This window comes from Triturus cristatus, chromosome 2_1 (genome assembly GCF_964204655.1).
Source record: "Triturus cristatus chromosome 2_1, aTriCri1.1, whole genome shotgun sequence".
In the NCBI taxonomy this organism is placed as follows: Eukaryota; Metazoa; Chordata; class Amphibia; order Caudata; family Salamandridae; genus Triturus; species Triturus cristatus.
Window position 1 is genome coordinate 586,550,342 of NC_140581.1, and position 23,013 is coordinate 586,573,354.

Consider the following 23,013-nt stretch of genomic DNA (forward strand, 5'->3'; position numbering starts at 1 on the left):
CAATTCTGAAACCTGGCAAGCCGGTGGATCTTTGTGACTCCTACCAGCCGCTCTCCATGATAAATGCAGACAATAGAATATGTGCAAAATTTATTGCGAACTGCCTCCTTCCGCTGTTGCCTGACATCGTACGCCTGGACCAATCTGGGTTTTTGCTGGGTAGATCCACTTCACAAAATCTCTGCACAATGTTTGCCCTTATGCATTCAATTGATCCTCAGCTTGCTGCAGCTGCCATACTACTGGACGCCACAAAGGCATCCCACTCCTTAGAGTGCCCATATCTATTTCAGCTGCTAACGGGGCTCGGTCTTGGTCCGCGCTTCATTCACTTGATTTGCCTCCTATATACCTTCCCCATGGCCCGTCTTTGTCTTAACTGCTTGCTGTCAGAGCCGTTCTCGCTTACCAGTGGGACTCACCAAGGGTGCCCGCTGTCTCCGGTCTTATTTAATGTGGCAATGGAGCCCCTTGCGGCCCGGTTGCGGCAATATCACACCCATAGAAGCCTCTGTTTCATGGTTAGAAGCCTGGTGGTTTCCATGTATGCGGATGATGTGATGCTATACATTCGTAAACACCAAGAGAACTTAGGCCCAGTTATCCGCAGGGGTCATTTAAGTTTGGTGGACACTCCGGTATCGAAGTCAACTGGGCCACATCCACACAGTTTCCCCTCACAGAGTGCACACAGTCAGTTGCCACAGATTACCCCCTGCAATAAGCCTCTGAACTGGTGAGCTATCTAGGTATTTGGCTCAGCTGTGACCTTGATGAACTCTGGGAAGCCAATTATGGCACACTATGAAGTTGGAGTGGCTGGAAGAGAGGATCCCAGTGTGGACCCGACTGCCATTATCTGTGAGAGGTTGGATAGCTATTGCGAAAATGGCCGTCCTACCCAAGTTTCTGTACCCATTTATAAACCTACCAATCCCACTCACTGCACATTTGTTATGCCAGTTACACTTTAACCCTATTGCCCTCATTTGGGCTGGCACGAAATCAAGGATAGCAGGGAGCCACTCACCTCACCCTTCTAACAGGGAAGACTGGGCACGCCTGACTTGTCCCTCTATGCACTCTGTGCCCAGGCTCAATACATTCATTTTGGCTCTACCCTATGCAATTCCAACCACACACAGCTGTTGAGGTGTATCACACGGCATCATGCCCCCTTGCTGTGGCACTGTAAAAACCACCATGGACTGAGATCGACACGTGGAGTATGTGCGATGGGAGTGGGATGACTTGAGGTGACGTGCCTGACTTCCCTGCCTACATGTGCCCTCTGTCTCCCTTGTGATCAACCCTCTACTACCACTAAAGTGAGACTAAGTGATTGGAACGAGAGCCCATGGACGCAGCCTCCATACCTTTTGCTGGTCTATATCCTCACTCAAACTTTAGTCCGTCATGCAAGACACAGAGCCTGTGACAGACCCGACCACCCGTGTCAACTGGGAAGAAGACACCAACCCCCCATCATTGACACCCAATGGTCACATTGTTGTGGCCCGATGTCTTTCCTCTCTGCAAACTATAGACTCCACCTCATCCACTAAAAATTCCTTCACCGGCTATACCTCACTCTGATGCAACTCCATCTCATGGGCTTATTGGATGATGCACACTGTGTGCGCTGTGCTGCCCCTAAAGGCTTCCTTCCTTCACCTTGCCTGGGTATGTCAGCGAGTGGCTGCATACTGGCCTGTGGTTTTTCAGCTCTGCTGCTTCTCACTGGCCACCCCCCCACAAACCCCTTTGGTTGGCTATTTGGCTTATGTCAAAGATGTCCCATTGGGGTCCGCCGCCTCCCGCCATACTCCTACTCCTTGCCAACCACTGTGTGGCCATCCATTGGGGAGACGACCGGCTCTGACAGTGGAGGATTGGCTGCAGGATGCAACTTATTGTCAGGAGCAATTCTCCACATATTGGGAGATCATGCCTCCTCACTCCCGCCTAAAAGCCATTTGGGAACCCTTGTTAACATATCTAAGGAAGAAGGACTCGGCCCACCGGCAGCATATGGGTGGCCCCCCTTCGGGGCCCCTGCTTCCCACCCTTTAGTAATGCACATGCCCACCCCTGATGCCCTGTCTTCACCTGTTTCCACCTCCCCCTGATATAGGAGGGTCTGAAACCTGAAGACATCACGGCCTTCCACCCACTTCTTACCGGTTGGACCAAGGTCTGTACTTAAATTGGGTAATGTCTTATTGCAATTGTGGTGACTGTAACCTCTTACTGGTGGGCTCATATCATGTCTTTGCTTGTACTCTTACTTGCTTTCATACCGTTCACCTACCTACCCCCTCCTCCCTTATGCTATTGTATTGTTGCTCTTTCTAAAATGCTAATAAAGAAATAAAAAAAAGAAGTCATAGACACACCAAAGTAAAACAATACAGATGCCAAAGGAAAAGAAAAAACTGGTGGAGAACACACAAAGTAGAAGGATTTGCTTGTCGTCTTCTTCGACAAACCATGTAGGCTAGCCGCACTACCAAACAATGTTTGAATACAGTCAAAGATGTCCTAAATCCTCTATAACAGAAATGCAATGCAGTGGTCTTTCCCTTCACTGTTTCTAACCCACACCTTTGTTTGCATTTGCTACTCTTTTAGGCGCACTCTTAAGCCACAACACACACCTCTTTCTAAATCTCCCAACTTTCTACTTTTGTTAATAAATTTACAAATTCGGTGTGTGTTTGATCCCTTTTATAATCCCAGGACTGCCTGCAATTTGTAAGTGTTGCTATTATAAATGAACACCTAATCTGCGCCTCCATTTAGCCGCCAAAATACCATTTTGTTAGCAGAGTCTTTAATACAGTAACATTTCTCCATTCTCTAAAAAGATCTTTCTTGTCTCAGAGCAAAATAACTGTTCAATCAGAACATTCAGTTTGGGATTAAAATATACATCTAACTTTTCTAAACAAATTATAAACTTTTCAACTCAGCTATTTAATCAACATCCATTGAAAGTAAACTTTCACAAATGTATTTCTCTTCTGACCCCAGATAAAGCATTAATAATGAGTATAACACTCTATTTAGGCTAGTGCCATACTAACAGTGTGAAAGTGCGCACAATAATTTTCATTTAACCCCATTCAAATTAGATTTGCTTGCAGAAGTTCAAAAAAATAAAAATAGAATTAAATTCTGCATCTAGACACTGTTGCCTTAACACTGGCTAAAATAACAGCAAACTCTTTGTAATCGGAAGAAAGCACACAACACAGAAAGTTCAGCACACAACAGCACCCCATATCCAAGGTTGATGATTTGATCACCGCAACCAGCCCCAGAAGTGGTGCAGGAGTTCACAGTTAAAGGAACTCATGAAATGTCAAGCTTTTCCCTAAATTTGGCAAGCTGAAGGAACCAGCTGGCAGTATAAAAGGTGAGACTGCATGTGTTCTCTACTGACCAGGATGGTTGATACTCGATCTAAGATGAAATGTTGGCTAAAAACTCCTTGACTCTTGGTGTATTAATGTGGGCAGTCATGGAGTAGCTCATGACAAGTTGTGTAACATTTAAGTCATGCGTATTATAAAAAGTGACTATAGATACACACACGCACACAACCATAATGAATATGAATGTCTAGTCAGGGTTATTAATGCGTTATATAAAAATGCACCTTAAAATTAGAGTAAAGTACAATTGATTGTACAGAAAAAAACATTGTGGCAGTCTAAAGTTATAACTTCAAAATAAATCAGGGAAAACTGTTTAGGCCAGGGCTCACAGACTTTTTCTAGTTATGGATGCACTCAGAACAAATGCCACTCAGTCCTGGGATCCTAGGAAGCTCTGCTGGGTTTCGAAAGGGGGATCCAAAGTCCGTCCAACTACAAAATACTATATTTGCCATCTGATGGGCCAGAGCATCCTGAATGTACTTTGTGGTCCGATCCATGAGTTCTAGGTATGGGGCAGAAGAGCCAGCTGTGTGACATCTGCACAGTATGGCAGGCCCAGGGGGAAACTGTTCTTGCGCCGAGGCAAAAAGCTGGGGGATAGTCCATGCTCACACAGGTTGGGCGTAAGATGCAGAGGAGAGGGTGTCTGCACAGTTACAAGAAAGTAGTTGTTAGTACAGGGATTTATCGGTGCAGGACAGTGTTATTGGCAGGCAGCGCTACGATTCCTAAGGTAGTCCACTGGCACTTGGTATAATATTGTTTTTGCTATCTACGATCACTTAGTGGTAGTCCCTGGAGAGTTTCTGGACCTTTCAGTCACCGCGTTGTTACTCAAACTGATGTTTGCAAATGCCAAAGAACTGCGATCGGCTGAGTCAGGAACCAACATGGACTTGTGAGCGTTGGACTTGGGGAAGTCCAGCGCTCACATTGACAGACATCAACACAATGTGTGACGCAGCCCAAACACTGCATGAGTTGGACCTGCAGGGTCTGCATGTACTAGAATGCAGGAATAGGTGTGCACTCCATGTGCCTCATGGGCCAGCGCACAAGATGCTACTAACAGGGTTCTCGGACTCCCAAAAATAGTGAGGAAACTTGCAAAAGTGTCCAGCACCTTCTATCCTGTCCAACACAGCAGTGGTGCATTGGGACAACAACCTCATGCACTTCATGCCACTTTAAAAACACGATGGACAATTAAAAAAAAGGCCAACCTGAAAACAGCAGAAATAATTTGATATCCACAGTACACCAACAAAACGTTTCAGCAGGTCTCCAAAAATGCAGCTGAACAATTCTTTATGGCTGGAAGCTGCACTACATGATTGGTCAGTGAGGCATGCCGCTCTTTTTTGCTAGACTGACAAAGCAGGCTCTTTGCAACTTATGATGCACAAGAGAGATGGAGGCCTGATCTCAGTAGCAAGCCTCCGCCAAACCCCATTTGATGCAAATGGCACATGAGCATACAGGAGTCAGCTGGACAGACATACTTTCAGAAGGAGACGGGCACGGCAGTTAGGCCCCAGAAAATGTGCGCATTTTGAATTAAGGGCTCACATATTTTCTAAAAAACTGAGCAAAGATGCGGTTCCTCTCTCTGCCATTGCACCTTTGTTGCAACCTTATTAAATGGTCCCTAATATTTATAATATTGGCTATTTCAATTAGAATTATATTGACATGTTTACCCGAACAGAAAGATCATATTTTTTTATTAAAGTGTTCTTTCTTGAACGGAAGCGGAACAGATATCACAGTAACACATGCAGTAAAGAAAGGCGTATGACTTACTGTGTCCTGCTGCCTGTTATCCTTCCCCGACATGATCAAAAAGTAGTTCCAAGCCAACAGTAACAACAAAGCCAGTGGTATCATGTAGATCTCAAAGTTCCACACCACAAACAGGAAAAGCTGAGGAAGACAAAGGGACACAATGACTTCAAACCTACATGAAAAAATGCAGCACACTAGCAAACTGAGGTTGACAAACACAATAGACAATGAGATGCAACACAATTGGTGTCCTGCCCTTATAATGCAGAGGACAATGGCCCCATGCAATGCCACTTTGAAACACATCCCATGTACATGCACAATGGCACACTGCCACAGAGTTTCATGAATACTCCAATAGAAGGGTTTCTTTTCCCTTCTCCTTTTGTTATGTTGAAGGGCAATACATGAATTTCGAAAGCGGAGGGGTCAGGGTGTATTTTACCTTCAGTAATGTGAGATCCTCCCTTCATATAAAACAAAATGTATAATTATTTGTTTTCGTTTCTCTGATAAGCTACTGAAGCTTCTGAAATAATTTTACAATACGAGTTAATTAGTAAATCCTTCTTGGCCCTGAATTTAGGATTTGGAAATTCAGTCCAATCTCGGTTTCGTATCAACGGTTTTACAATAAGCAACACACTGTATTCATTGTGTCGCTGATTAATTCGAGCTTTTATTTACTTTTATAGACCTCTTTGGCCACTTGTTACATGAAAAGAGCTGCTTTTCATTAAGGTATTTCTGGTTAATCAGGGGGGCAGTATACTGTATGAATTGCAGGGATCTGTCCTTTGCCCATCAAAATCGGCAAAAATTGGGTGTAGTCTTTGATGAATAACTTTCATCAGGGACGTTTAAAGGTCTGGGCAAAGTGGGCAATTGGCCAGGGCTCCTACCCTCCCAGACCACCCCAGGAAGGTGATCTTTTGTGTGTCTATCACACCTTTGGCCTCTAAATCTCCCTTCTACCTCCCTCTCTTTGCCTGCCTCTGTCGCTCTTTCTACCAGTCTCTTTGTAAAGATTTTTAAGGCAAGACATATTTCAGATGATTGTAGGAAAGTGCCCTTTTTGTACGGTCACTTCTCCATTTTTTGCACCAATGCTGATAGTTATGACCATGATAGAGCACCAGAGTCTGCTGCCCGGGCCCCAGTGCCAGTGCTCTCGCTCTAATATTGTTATGTGTAAATTGTCATACCAAATTGACAAGGATTTTGTCCCCCTTATAAGTCCCTATAGGGGACTTATAAGTACCCAGGGAATGGGTGGAAAACTGCTCAAACTTGATTTTACACTCATCATGTTTGGCAAAGTCAATGCACTATCTTTAATATATACCCGTCACTTCTAAGGAAGATCTCCTAAAGCCCAGGGGGCATTTTATCAAAGGTGTGGACATGTAAGTGCAAGCTTATATGACCCTATAGTGACATTTACCATCAAAGGACACTATAATTGATAGATGGTCCATAGGATAACATGGGCTGGCACCCGGAAAAAACCTGAGGTTGGCAGCTCCATTATGGTACTGCCTAAATATGTCATGTTTGGTATCAAACAATGTGGCTTCTTGCCTTTGACACGAATCTCGAGACAAGGGTGTGTTGGCATGTACCCAGGTGGCTACCTTAGACATTTCCCACCTGTTTGCTCCAGCTTCTCTGTGCTCTGTCTGCAAGCCAAGACAGGATTCAGACCTCCTACCAGGCAGTGTGATCACTCCCAGGAGTCAGGACTAAGGCCTGGGCAGGGATGATTTCACACCTCCTCCCTCCCAGGCAGGCTATTGAAGTGGCACATCAAGGTAGTGAGCTTCAAAGGCTACACTGCCTCTGATATACAAAAGGAGGAAACAGCCTTCTCCCTGCCCCGGGCACATCTGCACTCACTGGAAATTAGATAGTCAAGGAGATGTATACCCCCAGAAGGCTAGCCCACCCCTCCAGGGTGGACAGCCAGGTCTGTACACTGGGAGAAGGGTTCTGCCATTTTAGACGTTGCAGAGTAGAAGGTTCTGGGTATAGAGGAGACCCATGCTTCGGATGTGGTCATCTCAGGAGCTGACTAGCTGTAGGGACTAGCAGCCAATTGGCTACTTGCTCCCATACCTCTAACTTCTATAAATCTAGGATTTAAGGGACGCCCTTGACATCAGAACCTCAGTTCTGAACATTCTGCATCAATGAGGACAGAGGAAGTGACCCGTGTCTGTGTCAAGAGGACTTGCACAAAGCAAAAGAGGGATACTCTGCACCTGCGGTAACACGCCTGGAACTGCATGATTGAGACTCGTCCTAGGCTATCTCTCAGTTTCCCCAGACAGAGGGACCCCTGTGGAAGCCTGAAGCACCCTCAGACTGCCCTGGAATAGTGGCTCTTGTCCCCTGTAAACTGCAGGTAAAACTGTGCTCTGTATCCAATGAATCACTGGTCATTGAGCCCCCGTGGGATTACCCAAATCCAGATGGTCTAGTGTATTGTGGGAAATGTAGTCCTATCTTCCATGAAGTTACAGGCACCTACTGTGCTCTCTGGGACCACTGGACGTTGAATAAACTTTTTCCAAAAATTACCGCTGCCAAGGTTTGGTGGCCGCCAGTCCAGCAACCAACCCCTTCACTCAACGCTGCACCTAAAGGAAACTCCATTCAACCCTTGACCAACATTAATAACCACCATGTTGTTGTGTTTTTGCATCTTGTTCCCCTGTAGCTCCAATAAGTGGTAAAAGAAACTCTCCCGCAGCTCCTGTTCGGCAACAGGGACAGACACGAAAATTCTGCCCCCGGTATAGATAAAACCTGAACTGACTGCCATTGCCTCGTCCTGGGACCCGTATCACCTTTACCCCAAAAGGGTACCATGCCACTTGACCTACAAGTGACTGATTGTCACTAGTGTTTTTTTCCATGGACTGCAATGCTAAATTTTCACTGTATTATTTTGCACTGGTTTTATATTGCTTTTAAAATCTATAAATCCAGTTATATGCATGCTATTCCATTCATTCAGTGTCTGAATTAAGATAAAAATACACTCTATTTTTATAAATTGGTGTCGGATTTCTCTTGAGTTGTGTTAATTACTTATTGTCCATGTTGGTACTCTGAAATATTTAACATGTTTCTCTAATAAAGCCTGACTGTTCTTTGAGTCACTACCACCGCTGAGCAAAGGATTTATTAGTGTGAATTCAAGGACCATCTTTGGGGTTTGTGACAATATTGCATGGTGAAGCCTAAAGAGCAGCACCACATAATTCTTCCTCCTCCTACAGTGATCCCATGTCAGAAATTATAACGTATAATTTAATAATACATGGCATCATGTGGGGTTGAATTAGTCGAAAATGCATAATAAAAATTCAAAGCTGTTCTGAGCTGACGACCAGAAAATAAGTCTTGTCTGGGGACTCACAATCCTTAAAATGACAATAACTTTCATTAAAGGACCAGATGGCCACCATTTTTTTTACCTTACCAATTTGAAGATACACTTGCCTTTTCTTCAAGTAAACTTCCACTATATCATTTTGCAGGTTTTGGTGGGTTCACATATATGCTATACTAATATCCTGTTATCTGGGCCTTCTGGCTTATACTATTCAGCAGCTGATGTTGGTCCAAAATGGGACTATATGTATGTTACTCAGTCCCTCACATCAGTACTCAATATCGGGTCTCTTTCACAAACTACACTGGCCTCTGGCGAAAAGGAGAATGCTCTTTAACAACCTGTGCATCTGTTTTAAATAATTGTAAGGCAATGCACAGTAGCGGCTCCTCCGCTAAGGTGGAGGAACGTCGACCCACTTCTTTTAGCAGTGGAAAGAAGAAAAAATAAAATGATAACACGATGTTGCTATTTTTCGCGCTGAAGCAGATTTCGGGGCAGGCAGGGGCTTGGCTGTCAATTTAGCCAGAAGTGGGAGGAGGAACTATGTGCACTTAAGTGCGTATGATAGTTTGACCGGTCAAACCTTCATGCGCACTTAGCATGTTCCCCACAAGGCTTTAATGCACAGCCTGGTGGGGAACATGCACAGGCTCCCACTGCTTGAGGCCCGAAACACGGCGCTCAAACCAATCACAACATTGTTTTGCAACATTGTGATTGGCTTAGAGGAGCCTGTTTGTGCTTCCTGTTCAGTCCGTACCAAGCAGACAATGACGACGAGGGAGGAGAGTCGGCGGCCTTATAAGGTAAGTGCTATTTATTTTTTAACTCCCCTCGCAACTCTTGTTCATTACCAACCACGACTGGAAATACACCAACTTTTGTCAGACACATGCTCTCTTGTTATTGCCCTAGATGTGCTTTACGCTCAGGCTTTTTATCACTATCTGGATTCGGAGATCTGATTAGATGGACACCTCAGGTTGCTGTGGCCTGGAATATATTGCCTTTTGCGATGAGAGCCTGTGATAAATTTGTAGCATTTAGGAAACAAATCTTGGCAAACGCCAATATATCTTGCCTCTGGAACCAATTGGCTTTGCCAATGGTTTTTAGCTATGCTGCACAGTATTCCTGATGCTGTGGTGCATGGCTAATGAATTGAAGAAAGCTTTTTAAAAAGGGGATGGGCCACGCATATATGTGCCTGCAAAATGAGGTACCTGATTTTTTTTTTGGTTCATTGAACAATCCATGTTGGATTGGTTTCTAAAAAAAGTGCAAAAACATTTTGTTTAAAGTGGGTGGGGGAAATAAACATGGGGTGGAAGTAACGGGGGGAGCTGAAGCAATACGGTAGATGCAAGGGGCTGAAGTGACACAAGTGGTCGGTTGGGCTGAAGCACCATGGAAGAGTGCTGGTGGGGTAGAAGCTACATGGTGGTCTCAGGAGGGGGAAGAGAGAGAGGGGGAAGAGAGAGAGAGAGAGAGGGGGGGGGAGAGAGAGAGAGAGAGGGAGAGGGGGAAGAGAGAGAGAGGGAAGAGAGAGAGAGAGAGAGAGAGAGGGAAGAGAGAGAGGGAAGAGAGAGAGAGAGAGAGAGAGAGAGAGAGAGCGAGAGAGAGAAAAGGGGAGAGCTAGGGAGGGCTAGCAAATGGCTGAAAAAGAGCAATGTGGATTTGGCGGAGGAAAGCACATGGACGGAAAGCAAAGGGTTAATGGGGAGACACACAAGGGCAAGAGAGAGTAAAAACGGAGTGGGCGCAGGGTGGGGAGAGCAGTATATGAAGGAGATGGCTGGAAAACATTTAAAATCTTGACGAGTGCTTAAACAAAAAGAAAAAGGTAGCACCAGAAAAGTGAGCAGTGGAAGTATACAAGTAATGCATCCATGCTACTGGAGACGGGCAAGCGCAAGAAGAGAAAGGAAAGCCCACAAATACTAATAAATAAGAAGCAAGCAAATGTACATGTCAGTGAAACTAACCAATGGTAAGCAAGGGTGGGCTCTAAGCCCGCTGTAAGTTAACACTCTGGACCTGATTACGACTTTGGTGGTCCTCCCATTGGCCGCCACACCAACGCTCCGCAGGGTGACCACCAAAGCCGTACTCACACCACCCACCAAATTACGATTGTAACCCTTGGCAGGCGGGCGGTTCCTGTCTAAAGGCCCATAGGTGAGTTTCAGACAGGCCCTTCTGTGACACCACCGCAGCACGTTCCTGTATGGTGTGGCATGCACCATGTGTTACATGCTGCACTGTTCAGGAACAGGGATGCAAATTGACAGGGGTCACAACATGTGCCCCCTTGCATGCACCCACAGGCTGTGTGGCATAAGGTGACCCTGTTAGGGCACCCTTTGTTGCTTCCCTGCCAGCCTTTCCATGGCGGACTCAGCATCATGGGAAGGCTGGTAATGAGGCAACTCGTAATATGCTTGGCGGTGCCGCAGCGGCACCACCAACATATTACTCAGCCTGACCACTGCGCCACCACCGCTGGATCCAGGATACCCGGCAGCTGCAGCGGTCCAATGGTGGTCCAACCCTCAAACTCAGGAATACAGCGGGTGAACCGCAAATGTGGCGGTTCGTGGACCGCCACCACAGGTTTGAACGCCCAATGGACCGCCAAACTCATAATCGCCCCCTATATTTTGCAACAGACAGCACATTTGCCTCATTTACCAAACCTTTTTCATACATAAATGGTCCAGTTTACAGATGATGCATTAAACTATTTGTGCATCTGGAGGTATCACTAGTAAATGTAATCGTTCTGTGAAGTATATATGTTTTCCACATTTACAGACCAGTAGTGGGCATTTCCTGCAGTGATAGAGGATTGTTCAATCGAAATTTGATTAACTTTTTTGTGTTGCAGAAATAAATTTAACTAATTTTCATTGGGTAGGAGCATGGGTGGAGGTATTTAGATGAAAAATGTTGCCCTTGGAAAGAAAAACACAAATATATCTACATATATTTAACATGGGAATATTTTCTAAAATCTTTGCATGCAGAACCTGAGATGTTGACGCTTAAAACAGGGAAAACACGTGTACATCAAGAAATAAATGTAAAATCATGAATGTCCCTGGTATGATGTTAAAAAGGTTTCCTAACCAGGTACACAGTCTGTAGTTGCTAGAATGGGTTGACACTATTTTGAGAATCAGCCCATAAGTGTGACAATATCAAGTGCTTGTCATGAAATATGTGGCCATTTATAGTTTAAACTCGACTTTAATTTCACAAATTATGGCAGAATTGTCACTCTTTTTTGGTACAACCGCAGTATTGTACACGTTGTATGAATGCAGCCTGACCGCTAAGCCTTCCACGGGCTAGGTCGCCCCCACTCACTTCCTGTTGCCGCTCCTGCCGTCCAGTTTTGCCGCTCTCTGCCTGCAGCCTTTTCCCCCGCTTTTGCTCGCTGCTCCGCCAGAGTTTTTTCCCGCCGCTGCCTCCCTGCGGCCCCGCCCCCCTCCAACCCATTTGCCGCCCCGCTCCCGCCTCCCAGCTGCTCCTCCCTCCCACCTCCTTACTTAAGGGGACCGCAGGGGACGGAAGAGTGTGACCGCTAAGCCTTCCACGGGCTAGGTCGCCCCCACTCACTTCCTGTTGCCGCTCCTGCCGTCCAGTTTTGCCGCTCCTGCCTGCAGCCTTTTCCCCCGCTTTTGCTCGCTGCTCCGCCAGAGTTTTTTCCCGCTGCTGCCTCCCTGCGGCCCGCCCCCCCCAACCCATTCGCCGCCCCGCTCCCGCCACCCAGCTGCTCCTCCCTCCCGGCTCCTTACTTAAGGGGACCGCAGGGGACGGAAGAGTGTGACCGTTAAGCCTTCCACGGGCTTGGTCGCCCCCACTCACTTCCTGTTGCCGCTCCTGTCGTCCAGTTTTGCCGCTCCCTGCCTGCAGCCTTTTCCCCCGCTTTTGCTCGCTGCTCCGCCAGAGTTTTTTCCCGCCATTGCCTCCCTGCGGCCCCGCCCCCCTCCAACCCATTCGCCGCCCCGCTCCGACCACCCAGCTGCTCCTCCCTCCCGGCTCCTTACTTAAGGGGACGGAAGAGTGTGACCGCTAAGCCTTCCACGGGCTAGGTCGCCCCCACTCACTTCCTGTTGCCGCTCCTGCCGTCCAGTTTTGCCGCTCCCTGCCTGCAGCCTTTTCCCCCGCTTTTGCTCGCTGCTCCGCCAGAGTTTTTTCCCGCCGCTGCCTCCCTGCGGCCCCGCCCCCCTCCAACCCATTCACCGCCCCGCTCCAGCCACCCAGCTGCTCCTCCCTCCCGGCTCCTTACTTATGACTCCCTCAGAGCGACCGCGCAGCGGACGCGCGCAGCGGGCGCCCCTAATGTGCGCCAAAGGTAAGCCCGTCTGCGCCCGTCCGTGCCTGGACCGCGCCCAGCGCCAGTCCCCCTGGCCCTCGCCGACGCCAGCGCACCCGACTCACCTACGACGCCACAACCCTCCACGCACTCAACACCGGCAGAAACACCGCCTGCTACCGAGCCACCCCGCGACGCACCCACGGACCCTTCACCTGCCAAGCCTGCCGCTTCACCTGCCTCCGAACCCGCACCGCACCAGCCAAACCGAGCCCCAGCAACAACCATCTGAGGTGCATCCTGCTCAACACCCGCTCCGTCCACAGGCATGCCATCGAACTCTGGAACCTCCTCGACTCGACATCACCAGACATCGCCTTCCTGACGGAAACCTGGATGAACGCCTCCTCAGCACCCGACGTCGCCATCGCCATCCCAGACGGCTACAAGATCACCAAGAGGGACCGCACCAACCAGACGGGAGGTGGCATCGCCATCATCCACAAGAACACCATCCGCATCACGACCAACTCGGACGACACCTTCACCTCCGCCGAACACCTCCACTTCCAGATACACATCGACCCCAATACCACGCTCAGAGGCACCCTCGTCTACAGACCACCGGGACCACGCACACAATTCAGCGAAGTCATCACTGACTTCGTCAGCCCGCACGCCATCAACCCCACCGACTACATCCTCCTGGGGGACCTCAACTTCCACCTGGAGAACAGCAAGGACCGCAACACCGCTGCCCTTCTGGACAACCTTGCCAACCTCGGACTCAAGCAACTGGTAACCACCCCCACCCACTACGCCGGCCACACGCTCAACCCAATCTTCTCATCCTGCAAGCACCTCGCCTTCCGCCACTCCACCATTCTCCAGTGGACCGACCACAGCTGCGTCCACTTCAGCTTCAGAAGGACACGGACCCACCACCACCCACAACAGGCCCCTCACAGGAGCTGGAACAAGATCACCGACGACCAACTCACCGCCTCCCTCAGCCAGAACCCTCCCCCCCAGCTCAACGGACCCCAACGAAGGCGCCAACAACCTCACACAGTGGATCACCAACTGCGCAGACGTCCTCGCACCACTGAAGAACCCTCCCAGCAGACACGGCAGCAAGAAAGCATCTTGGTTCACCGACGAACTCATCATCTTCAAGAAGAACTGCCGCTCCCTGTAGGCGACCTGGCGCACCAACCAGACCACAGACAACATGACTGCCCTCAAGCACGCCACCCGCAAACACCACCAACTGATCCGCGCCACGAAGAAGACAGCCTTCAAGGAACGTTTGGACAACAGCACCCACAACAGCAAGGAACTCTTCAACATCGTCAAAGAGCTCTCCAACCCCGACGCCGGAAACAACGACATCACTCCCACGCAAGACCTCTGCAACTCACTCGCCGCCTTCTTCCACGACAAGATCACCGACATACACAGAAATTTCGGCCCTCCAACCACGAACCCCACCACCGAACCGTCGCCCCCCACCACCACCCTCCGCACCTGGACCCCTGCCCACACCACATTTTCAACAAGGCTAACTGCATCATCGCACCCCACCTTCGCGACATCATCAACGCCTCCTTCGACACCACCACCTACCCGGAGTGCTGGAAACACGCCGAGATCAGCGCCCTGCTGAAGAAACCATCAGCAGACCCCACCGACCTCAAGAACTTCCGCCCCATCTCGCTCCTCCCGTTTCCTGCCAAAGTCATCGAGAAGACCGTCAACAAACAGCTAGCCGACTTCTTTGAGACAAACGGATCCCTCGACCGCTCGCAGTCCGGCTTCCGAGCCAACCACAGCACGGAGACCGCCATCATCGCGGCCACAGACGACATCAGAGCCCTACTGGACAACGGGGAAACAGCGGCCCTCATCCTCCTGGACCTCTCCGCAGCATTCGACACTGTCTGCCACCGCACCCTAGTGCAACGCCTGAACAACACTGGAATCCAGGAGAAGGCCCTTAAGTGGATCATCTCATTCCTCGCAGGAAGAACCCAAAGAGTCCGCCTCCCCCCATTCCAGTCAGCGGCCACCGAAGTCATCTGCGGCGTTCCACAGGGATCATCGCTCAGCCCCACCCTCTTCAACATTTACATGCCCCCCCTCGCATCCATCGCACGCCAACACAACCTCAATATCATCACCTACGCCGACGACACCCAGCTGATCCTCTTCCTCACCAACGACCCGAAAACCGCCAGAGCCAGCCTAGACGAAGGGATGAAGGACGTCGCCGAATGGATGAAGAACAGCCGCCTGAAACTGAACTCTGACAAAACGGAGGTCCTCATCCTGGGATCATCACCCTCCGTCTGGGACGACTCCTGGTGGCCCCCTGCCCTGGGCACCACCCCCAAGCCAACGGACCACGCACGCAACCTGGGCTTCATCCTGGACTCCTCCCTGTCGATGACCAGACAAGTCAACGCCGTCTCATCTTCATGCTTCAAAACCCTGCGCATGCTCCGAACGATCTTCCGGTGGATCCCCACCGAGACCAGGAAGATGGTCACCCAGGCACTCATCACCAGCCGGCTGGACTACGGTAACGCCCTCTACGCCGGCACCACCGCCAAACTCCAGAGGAAACTCCAACGAATCCAGAACGCCTCAGCACGACTCGTCCTGGACATTCCCCGACACAGCCACATCTCCGGACACCTGAGAGACCTGCACTAGCTCCCTGTCAGCAAGAGGATCACGTTCAGACTCCTCACCCACGCACATAAGGCCCTCCACGACCTGGGCCCCAAGCTCCTCAACACCCGCCTGACCTTCCACACGCCCACCCGCCAGCTCCGTTCCGCCAGCCTCGCTCTCGCCGACGTCCCACGCATCCGCAGAGCCACCACCGGAGGAAGATCCTTCTCCTACCTGGCAGCCAAGACATGGAACTCCCTCCCCATCCACCTCCAGACTACCCAGGACCACCTCGCCTTGGCAACTCAAGACATGGCTGTTCGGGCAGTAACGCTCCCCCCCCCCCCAGCGCCTTGAGACCCTACGGGTGAGTAGTGCGCTATACAAATGCCTATGATTGATTGATTGATTGAACCAAAAAACACAATAATTGCCAAATAATCGGGAAAGATATATATATATATTTGGCATACAAAGCAAAACAATTTTCAGTAAAAGTAAATTCACGTGTAGCAACTATGGTGTGCATGAACGCCCGTGGCAGTGGAGGCAAGGTCATGAAGATGCACAGATACCATGTTTGCAAGCTGTTGTGCTCTGTGCAAGTGGTGTTCTTCTGAGAATCCCATTATGTGATGCAAGAGTGGTGGGAGGGGGAGGGGAGTCCCCAGACAGACTGTCCTGGTATCCTGACGATTTTGTTAATTTTAAATAAATGCAATCAGCTTGAGGCCAATAAATATCTGTGAAACATGGGACACTCAGGGGCTCCATCATATTGCGTCACACCACTATCTATACACAGTGTTGGAAGTGGGGGGGAACGGAGGGGCACGGCGTGCCCCTACTTTTAAAAATTATACTAGTCCGTTCCCCTACTTCTTGATTTTAAAAAAGCGTCCCGGGACTGCCCTAATTCAGGCCCGGTTCTAGTAAGGGCTTGAAGGCAGGCGCGAAACGCCATGGGGCTCAAAGTGCTTCAACCCACCTCCCCCGTCGTGTGTGTGGGGGCGCCCACACACAGACAGTTTTTGAGATTATCGCAGCGTACCTGAGTACTTCACAGGTCTTTAAAAGACCATTTACATGTTAACGAGGCTTTGTTTATTTTGTCACCCCTTCATCTCTAACAGGGGCTGGCGAAAGGCAACACATCCTTTCTTTGGCCGCAGTAACCTTTGCCTACTGTCCTGCTGCGTGGATATTCTTTTTCTATGCAGCGCAGGAGAAAAGAAGTTTGTTTATTTTGATTCACCTTTCCCAACCCCTGCAGCTGCTTATCACTTCAGGCTGCGACACTAAGATTGACTAATGGAGTAGGTAGGAGAATGTGTCACTATTTGTTTTTCTTTTTAAATCTGCACAGGCGCAGCAGGACATGTACTTTGTGTGTGCTTCATTTAATCCGTTTTTATCCTTATCATGGCTGATGCAGGACAACAATAAGACAATAAAAAATGCCCAGATAACGCTAGTGATTAATGATCCTGCTGGAGAGCGATCATTTCTCTGTTAGTAGTTAAGTGCAGATGAACTGTATTTTATGTGGAAGCTCAGTGGGTTACTGTCATTGTGACAGAGATCCCTGTGTTGCTTGCAGTTCAGAAGTTACAATCCTAACATAGGACAGTGACCAATGAACTGTCATCAAAGAGCTGCATGCAAACCTGAATGGTATAGTTCGAACTTCGCGTTTTTTGTTTTGTGATATAGTTAGAACTTCCCCAGTCTTTCATCATTCTAATGTTGCTAAAATCAGTATCTTTGGGCAGATATACATTTTTATCAGTAAAGCCAACCCCTAACCACTGGAGTACTCTTTAAATCCTGAGTTTGTGCTTCTCCAGACCAAACCCTCTTAAAATAACTGCCCACCAGTATGGATGACATGTGATTCATACACCTTGTAATCCTCATTGGCTTATGTGACATTCTCTGTAGGCTGATTTACATACTTGTATTGTTCGTTGTCTCTGTATAATGTGTGCGTGGTGTAAAGTACTGACACACACTACACTGATATGAGTAGCGCTACACAACAAATGAAATGCATATGAGAGAGGGGCTACATAAAGATGAGGGGCACTGTTGGAGGGTGGCAGTGAGGGAATCCGAGGAGGAGGTAGTGGGAGTGGCTATGGAGCGATGAGGGGCACTGTTGGAGGGTGGCAGTGAGGGAATCTGAGGAAGAGGTCATGGGGGGAGGGGGAGCTAGGGAGAGATGAGGGGCACTGCTGGAGGATGGTAGTGAGGGATTCTGAGGAGAAGGTCAGGAGGGGGAGGGGCTACAGCGAAATGAGGGGCACTGGTGGAGGGTGGCAGTGAGGGAATCCGAGGAGGAGGTCATGAGGGGGAGGGGCTATGGGGAGATGAGGAGCCCTTGTGGCGTATGGCAGTGATTATTGGTGTGGCGCCAAAAAAGACTTTCGCATCAGCGCTAAAGCCGGCCTTGTCATGGCCTTTCTGTTTTTGTTTATTTAATTAGCAGTCGGGTCATAAGGGCTACTGTGGAACATACTTTAAAGTGTGTGCTAATTATATTTACTGCTATATTCAATGTTTTAAGTTTGAAGGTGATTTTACTAATGTTTTTACCGGGAAAAATGAAAGTGGAGCCCGATGGTGCCTGATATGGGGCTGGGGCCCAAGGTCAGCTGTGAGATAAGGTGCACTGGAGAGGAGTAGTGGATAATCAAGCCTGTAAGGAAGTGCGTTGCGGAGTCTGGGGTCAGGTGGAGGTAGCAATGAAGAGGGATCCTCCATGAAGGCTCGAACAGAGGGAGCCCAAGTAGTGTCACTTGCCTGATACTACCACCTCAGAAACCCCCTCTTCCCATCAAAGGAAAATTACATAGAAAAAAACAGTTTTTGAGAGTGATAATATTTAGAAAGAGATTTGGAAAAGAGTGCGATTTACTGGGCCTTGTAAGACTAAGAAGAGATAAAGGAGGGCCCGGAGGATTTGCAGTCTGGGTGTTGCTACTCTCAAGATAATTTTGAAAAAAAAACTATAGGGTCAAATACTGCATTTTATTTTCAACACCCCATTTTTACACAAATTCTCTCAAAAGCCATTACTGTGCCAAGACAAAATCCCCAGGAGTTGACCATATTTTCTTTCAAGATGCACAATATGTTCCTCCCATAAGTAAATATTTACCTCCACTTTGCCAAGGCCTGTGTTTTGTCCTGCTTGCTCACATGTTATCTCACTCAGGCTCACTACCCCCATTATTCATTCTCATTCACTTTCCCTTTTACTCAAAATTGCTCACTTGCACTCACTCTTCAACATTCGGTATCACATTCTCACTCACTCAGTCTCACCACTTTTTCCTACTCTGATTACCTCATTCTAACTTATAGTTTCACTTACTCTACGTGACTCCTTCTCACTCACTTTCTCTCACTTTCATCGACATACACTCTTTCACTCATGCTCAGTTATATTCAGGCACTCAATCATTCACACCCACATTTACTTACTCGCACTCATTCTTCTTTGCAGGACACTTGAATACATATGTGCTATACTATGTTTGAGCAGCTAGCTGGCTGACATGAATAAGAATTATTTATTTATTTATCTCACTTGTAAAGCGCACTCTCACCTAGCAGGCATCCTGGCGCTGACAATCAAGAGTGCACAATTTGTGGATAAGAAGGAGCCCTTGTGGGTTTCCGTGAGTCAGATCAGATTCTCTTGAAGAGTTCCTTTGTCTCTGAGCCCTGCTTAACACATGTGTACAGGAGGAGCCCTATATTCATGTCCTCAATGTTTGAGACAAAAAATACTCATTGATTTCTGAACGAGAGTAAAAGCGTTAAGGTAACATGTCGTTCCTGCTTATATTTTGCATGCTTTACATAATCCTGCATTCCCTATGAGTATTTGCTTTTCCCAGAATGTTGTTACTTTTTTCAGGCACTGCATAATTTGAAATGAGTCACATCCAGGTGCTTATAATGGGGCAGAATTGGGTTGTAGGTGAAGACAGTGCGAGTTTCACTCAGTGGGGCAGAAGGGTGTTAGGATGTGGCATTATGGCCAGAGCTACCAAATTTGGAACTGGGGAACCTGGTTCAGCCTTCATGCCTTGTCCATCAGACCACTCCTGAGGGAGCACCCATGATAGACTTTAGAAGGCCCCACTAGACCTTAGAAGCCCTGGTCTCTTAGCACCAGCAGGTGAACCCTACCGGTGGCCAGTTGGGTAAACTTGAAGCCCTGTCCACCACAATTCATACCCAGGTTCACCACCAGTCTTGCGGGCAGGTCTACAAAGCAGCACACCCTAGAGCAGCAGTGGCTTTGTCACGCAGTAGTTTTCCTGCAATAATAAAAGTCTCCCACACAACCCCCACGGTTTTTGACGCATTCATAGATTTACAAGGACTTGTAATCCTGGGAATGCGGCAAAATCTTGCGCTGCCCCAGAGGAGGCATAACTAGGAGAAATATCTTTATTTCTCCTTGCTTTTTCCTCTTTCAAACTGTGCTTTATTCTGCAGCCCACATAGAAAGATGAAAACGCCTCTCAAGATTGTTTTTGTACAGGAAGGTGCCCCTTCCTGCACAAAAACAATCCTGCATGCAAAGGAGGCACCCTTGCACCATGGGGCAAGTGTGCCTGCGTTGAAGCTAGGCTGTCGAAATGGCGCCAGTGCATGGGGAAAAGACCGGAATGCACCATATTGGATAAATACGGCACATTCCCGCCCTTTCTCTGTGACGCAGGGCAGCGCAGCAAAGTAACTTGCTGTACTGCCCTGCGCCACCATTCCCATAAATATTTCCCTAAGCTCACAAATAGTAAATTGACCACACTAATTATCTGTGTAAGAGCATGTATTGATAAACACAATGAGCCACTGACCTTTTTCTTGGACCTTGTTGAGTTGCCAAGCACAGCAGCAGATCTAATCTTAGATACCTTACTTGCATGCTTAGAGAGACACGGTTTTACTGATGAGTATTTAAAAAGTCATTTGGTTCAGCTTGTAACAGATGGTGCTTCCAATATGATAGGTAGGAAATCCGGTGTGGCAACTCTTCTGAAACTGAAATATCCAAGGTTGAGTGTATGGCACTGTGCTAACCACAAGCTGGAGCTTGCTGTGGGTGATATTTGTAAAGAAGTCGCAGGCATTAATCAGCTCAAATTTTTTTTTGATAAACTATATAAACTATATACCACCTACCATGCCTCTCCGAAAAATCAGAGAGAGCTTGGGGAATGTGCTCTGGAGGTAGAAGTAAGACTTCTGGCAATTGGAAAGGTGCTAGATATACGTTGGGTGTCCTCAAGTGAAAGATCTGTGAGAGCTGTTTGGAATAACTACAAAGGACTTATTAAACATTTCATGGAATCTTCCGAAGACTCAACGAGGAGTGACATTGAGCAGAGGAAATATGCTGGTTTAAACAGTTTATTAACCTCCCTGGTGTTTGTTGAAAATATGGGCATTTTATATGATGCTCTCACAGAATTGGGTGACCTATCCAGAAGGCTGCAGCGGCGTGATATGACAATATATGAGGCCGATCGTTCAATACAGATGCAGATTTTAGTGTTTGAATCAATGGCTGATGCACCTGGGCCCTTTGTTTGCTACAACTGCATTAGATGCTGCTGAACGGATGCAGTTTGCTGGTGTAGGACTGCAACAGAACAAAGGCTGTGTTAGCATCAATAGGGCACAGTTCTTTAGGAGCTTAGCAAATAACCTGCGAAAAAGGATGACAATGTCTAATGCATCAAATGTTTCTAGATGCACAACCACAAACAATGATGAAATAGAATACAAAGAGTTAGTACATAGAATGAAACTCCTACAACCAGTTTATTGGCCAGATCCAGAAGACATCTTATACGGTGAGGGAGAATTACAAAATCTTTGTAGCAGGTTGCATGTATTTGATGCCAGGCAGTACATCCTTGGTCTCAGAGGACAAACAAAATAAAAATTGCATCTCTGAAAGCCTGAAACCATTAATGCACATTATAAACACCTTTTGTACCCCCACTGCTGAATGTGAACAGGGCTTTAGTGTAATGAATGATGTGCTCACACCACTGCGGAACAGAATATCAATCAATCGTCTGTCTTCTACAATGTTCATAAATATCGTGGGGCCACCTGTCATAGAATTTAAACCTGAATTTTATGTTCAGAAATGGTTACAAAAAGGGAGGAGAAGTGCAGATGAAAGAAACTGCATGGCTCGGAGACAAATGGCTTATGATTCCACTTATAAGCGTATTTGGAATATTCTGTGATTGGAAACATGTCCCACATTGTAAATGAATTAAATATAAACAACTTGTATATTAAACCTCAAATAAACATGTTTATTGATTCTTTGAATTAAATAACGTTATAAGCTGTAACTGGTCAGTGAAATGCCAAACGTTCAAAAATTGGTATGTTTTGCTATTTCTAGCCACACCTCCGACTCCGCCCACTAATCCAATCCTTGGGTTATTCCCGCCCCCTGAGTCTCCGCCCACAGTTCCCCTACTTTTTTTCCCCCACTTCGACCACTGTCTATACATTATCCTGGAGAGAAATAAATCGGAGTTAACTTATTGCTAATGATGTCGGCCTTCCTCGAGCCCTGGCTGTCGACCCTGGATGCGCGCGCACATCTCATTCTCCCTTTCATTAACGGAGCCGCAGTCTTGTCAAACGAGCACGGGGCGGCCAGGAAGCAGCTTCCCGCTTCGCTCCGGTTTTAAACGCGGTCTGCACTTGGGCAGACTAGGCCAGCTCCTCTCGCACAGCGCTTCTTGAGTGTTACCTCTCGTGCCAGACAAGGCAATTTAACAGCCCATCTCACAGCCACGCGCAATCTGTTAATAGGCTGCCTTAGTTATTTCCCCCGGAACTCCTGGAACAGTTCCTGCCTCTCCGGCGTTTCCGATGCCCTCGTTAGAACTTCGTCCCTTCCATTCCTCGCAGGCTGTTACTGTACGCAAAACTCCATGTTTGTCAAGTGCGGGCGTGATAAATGCAGAACGTGCAAAAGGAGCCGTTAATAAAACAGGCTATTTAGTGTAAGGGCAGAAGAGAAACCAAGGATTTGAAGCGCTGCAAAAGTTAACGCGCAACCCAATTTGCCGCCCATACGCACACCTCATTGTTTAGAAAGACGTCACCCCATAATCACGGCGCCCTTGCACTGGCCGATGCCTCGCTAGAGCTAGCTTCTGTTTTCTTGCTGAACGCGCTCGGATGCAGTTATCCAAGAAAATAGTGACAAAAAACAGTCAACAGACTCGCTCGCTTTTGCTGCAATATAAGATGCACTGTAGCTACAAATTGTGTATTCTGTCGACACGGTTTTGTAAAAAGAAATCCCATGGTTGAATGCCGTTTCCTTA

At 47.8% G+C, this 23,013-nt stretch overlaps 1 protein-coding gene across 10 annotated transcripts in view; it reads right to left on the bottom strand.

Annotated features, from left to right (window-relative positions):
• The window catches only part of MCTP1 (multiple C2 and transmembrane domain containing 1), a 2,372,456-nt gene that overhangs the window by 314,113 nt on the left and 2,035,330 nt on the right, over nucleotides 1-23,013 (bottom strand). For 8 of the 10 annotated variants that reach the window (XM_085632490.1, XM_085632489.1, XM_085632487.1 and 5 more), the window contains one exon: nucleotides 5,247-5,366. The exons of the other annotated variants lie outside the window; for them this stretch is intronic. In XM_085632490.1, the coding sequence (XP_085488616.1) occupies nucleotides 5,247-5,366 (120 nt within the window). The remainder of the gene's footprint in view (nucleotides 1-5,246; nucleotides 5,367-23,013) is intronic. 10 annotated transcript variants of the gene reach the window in all.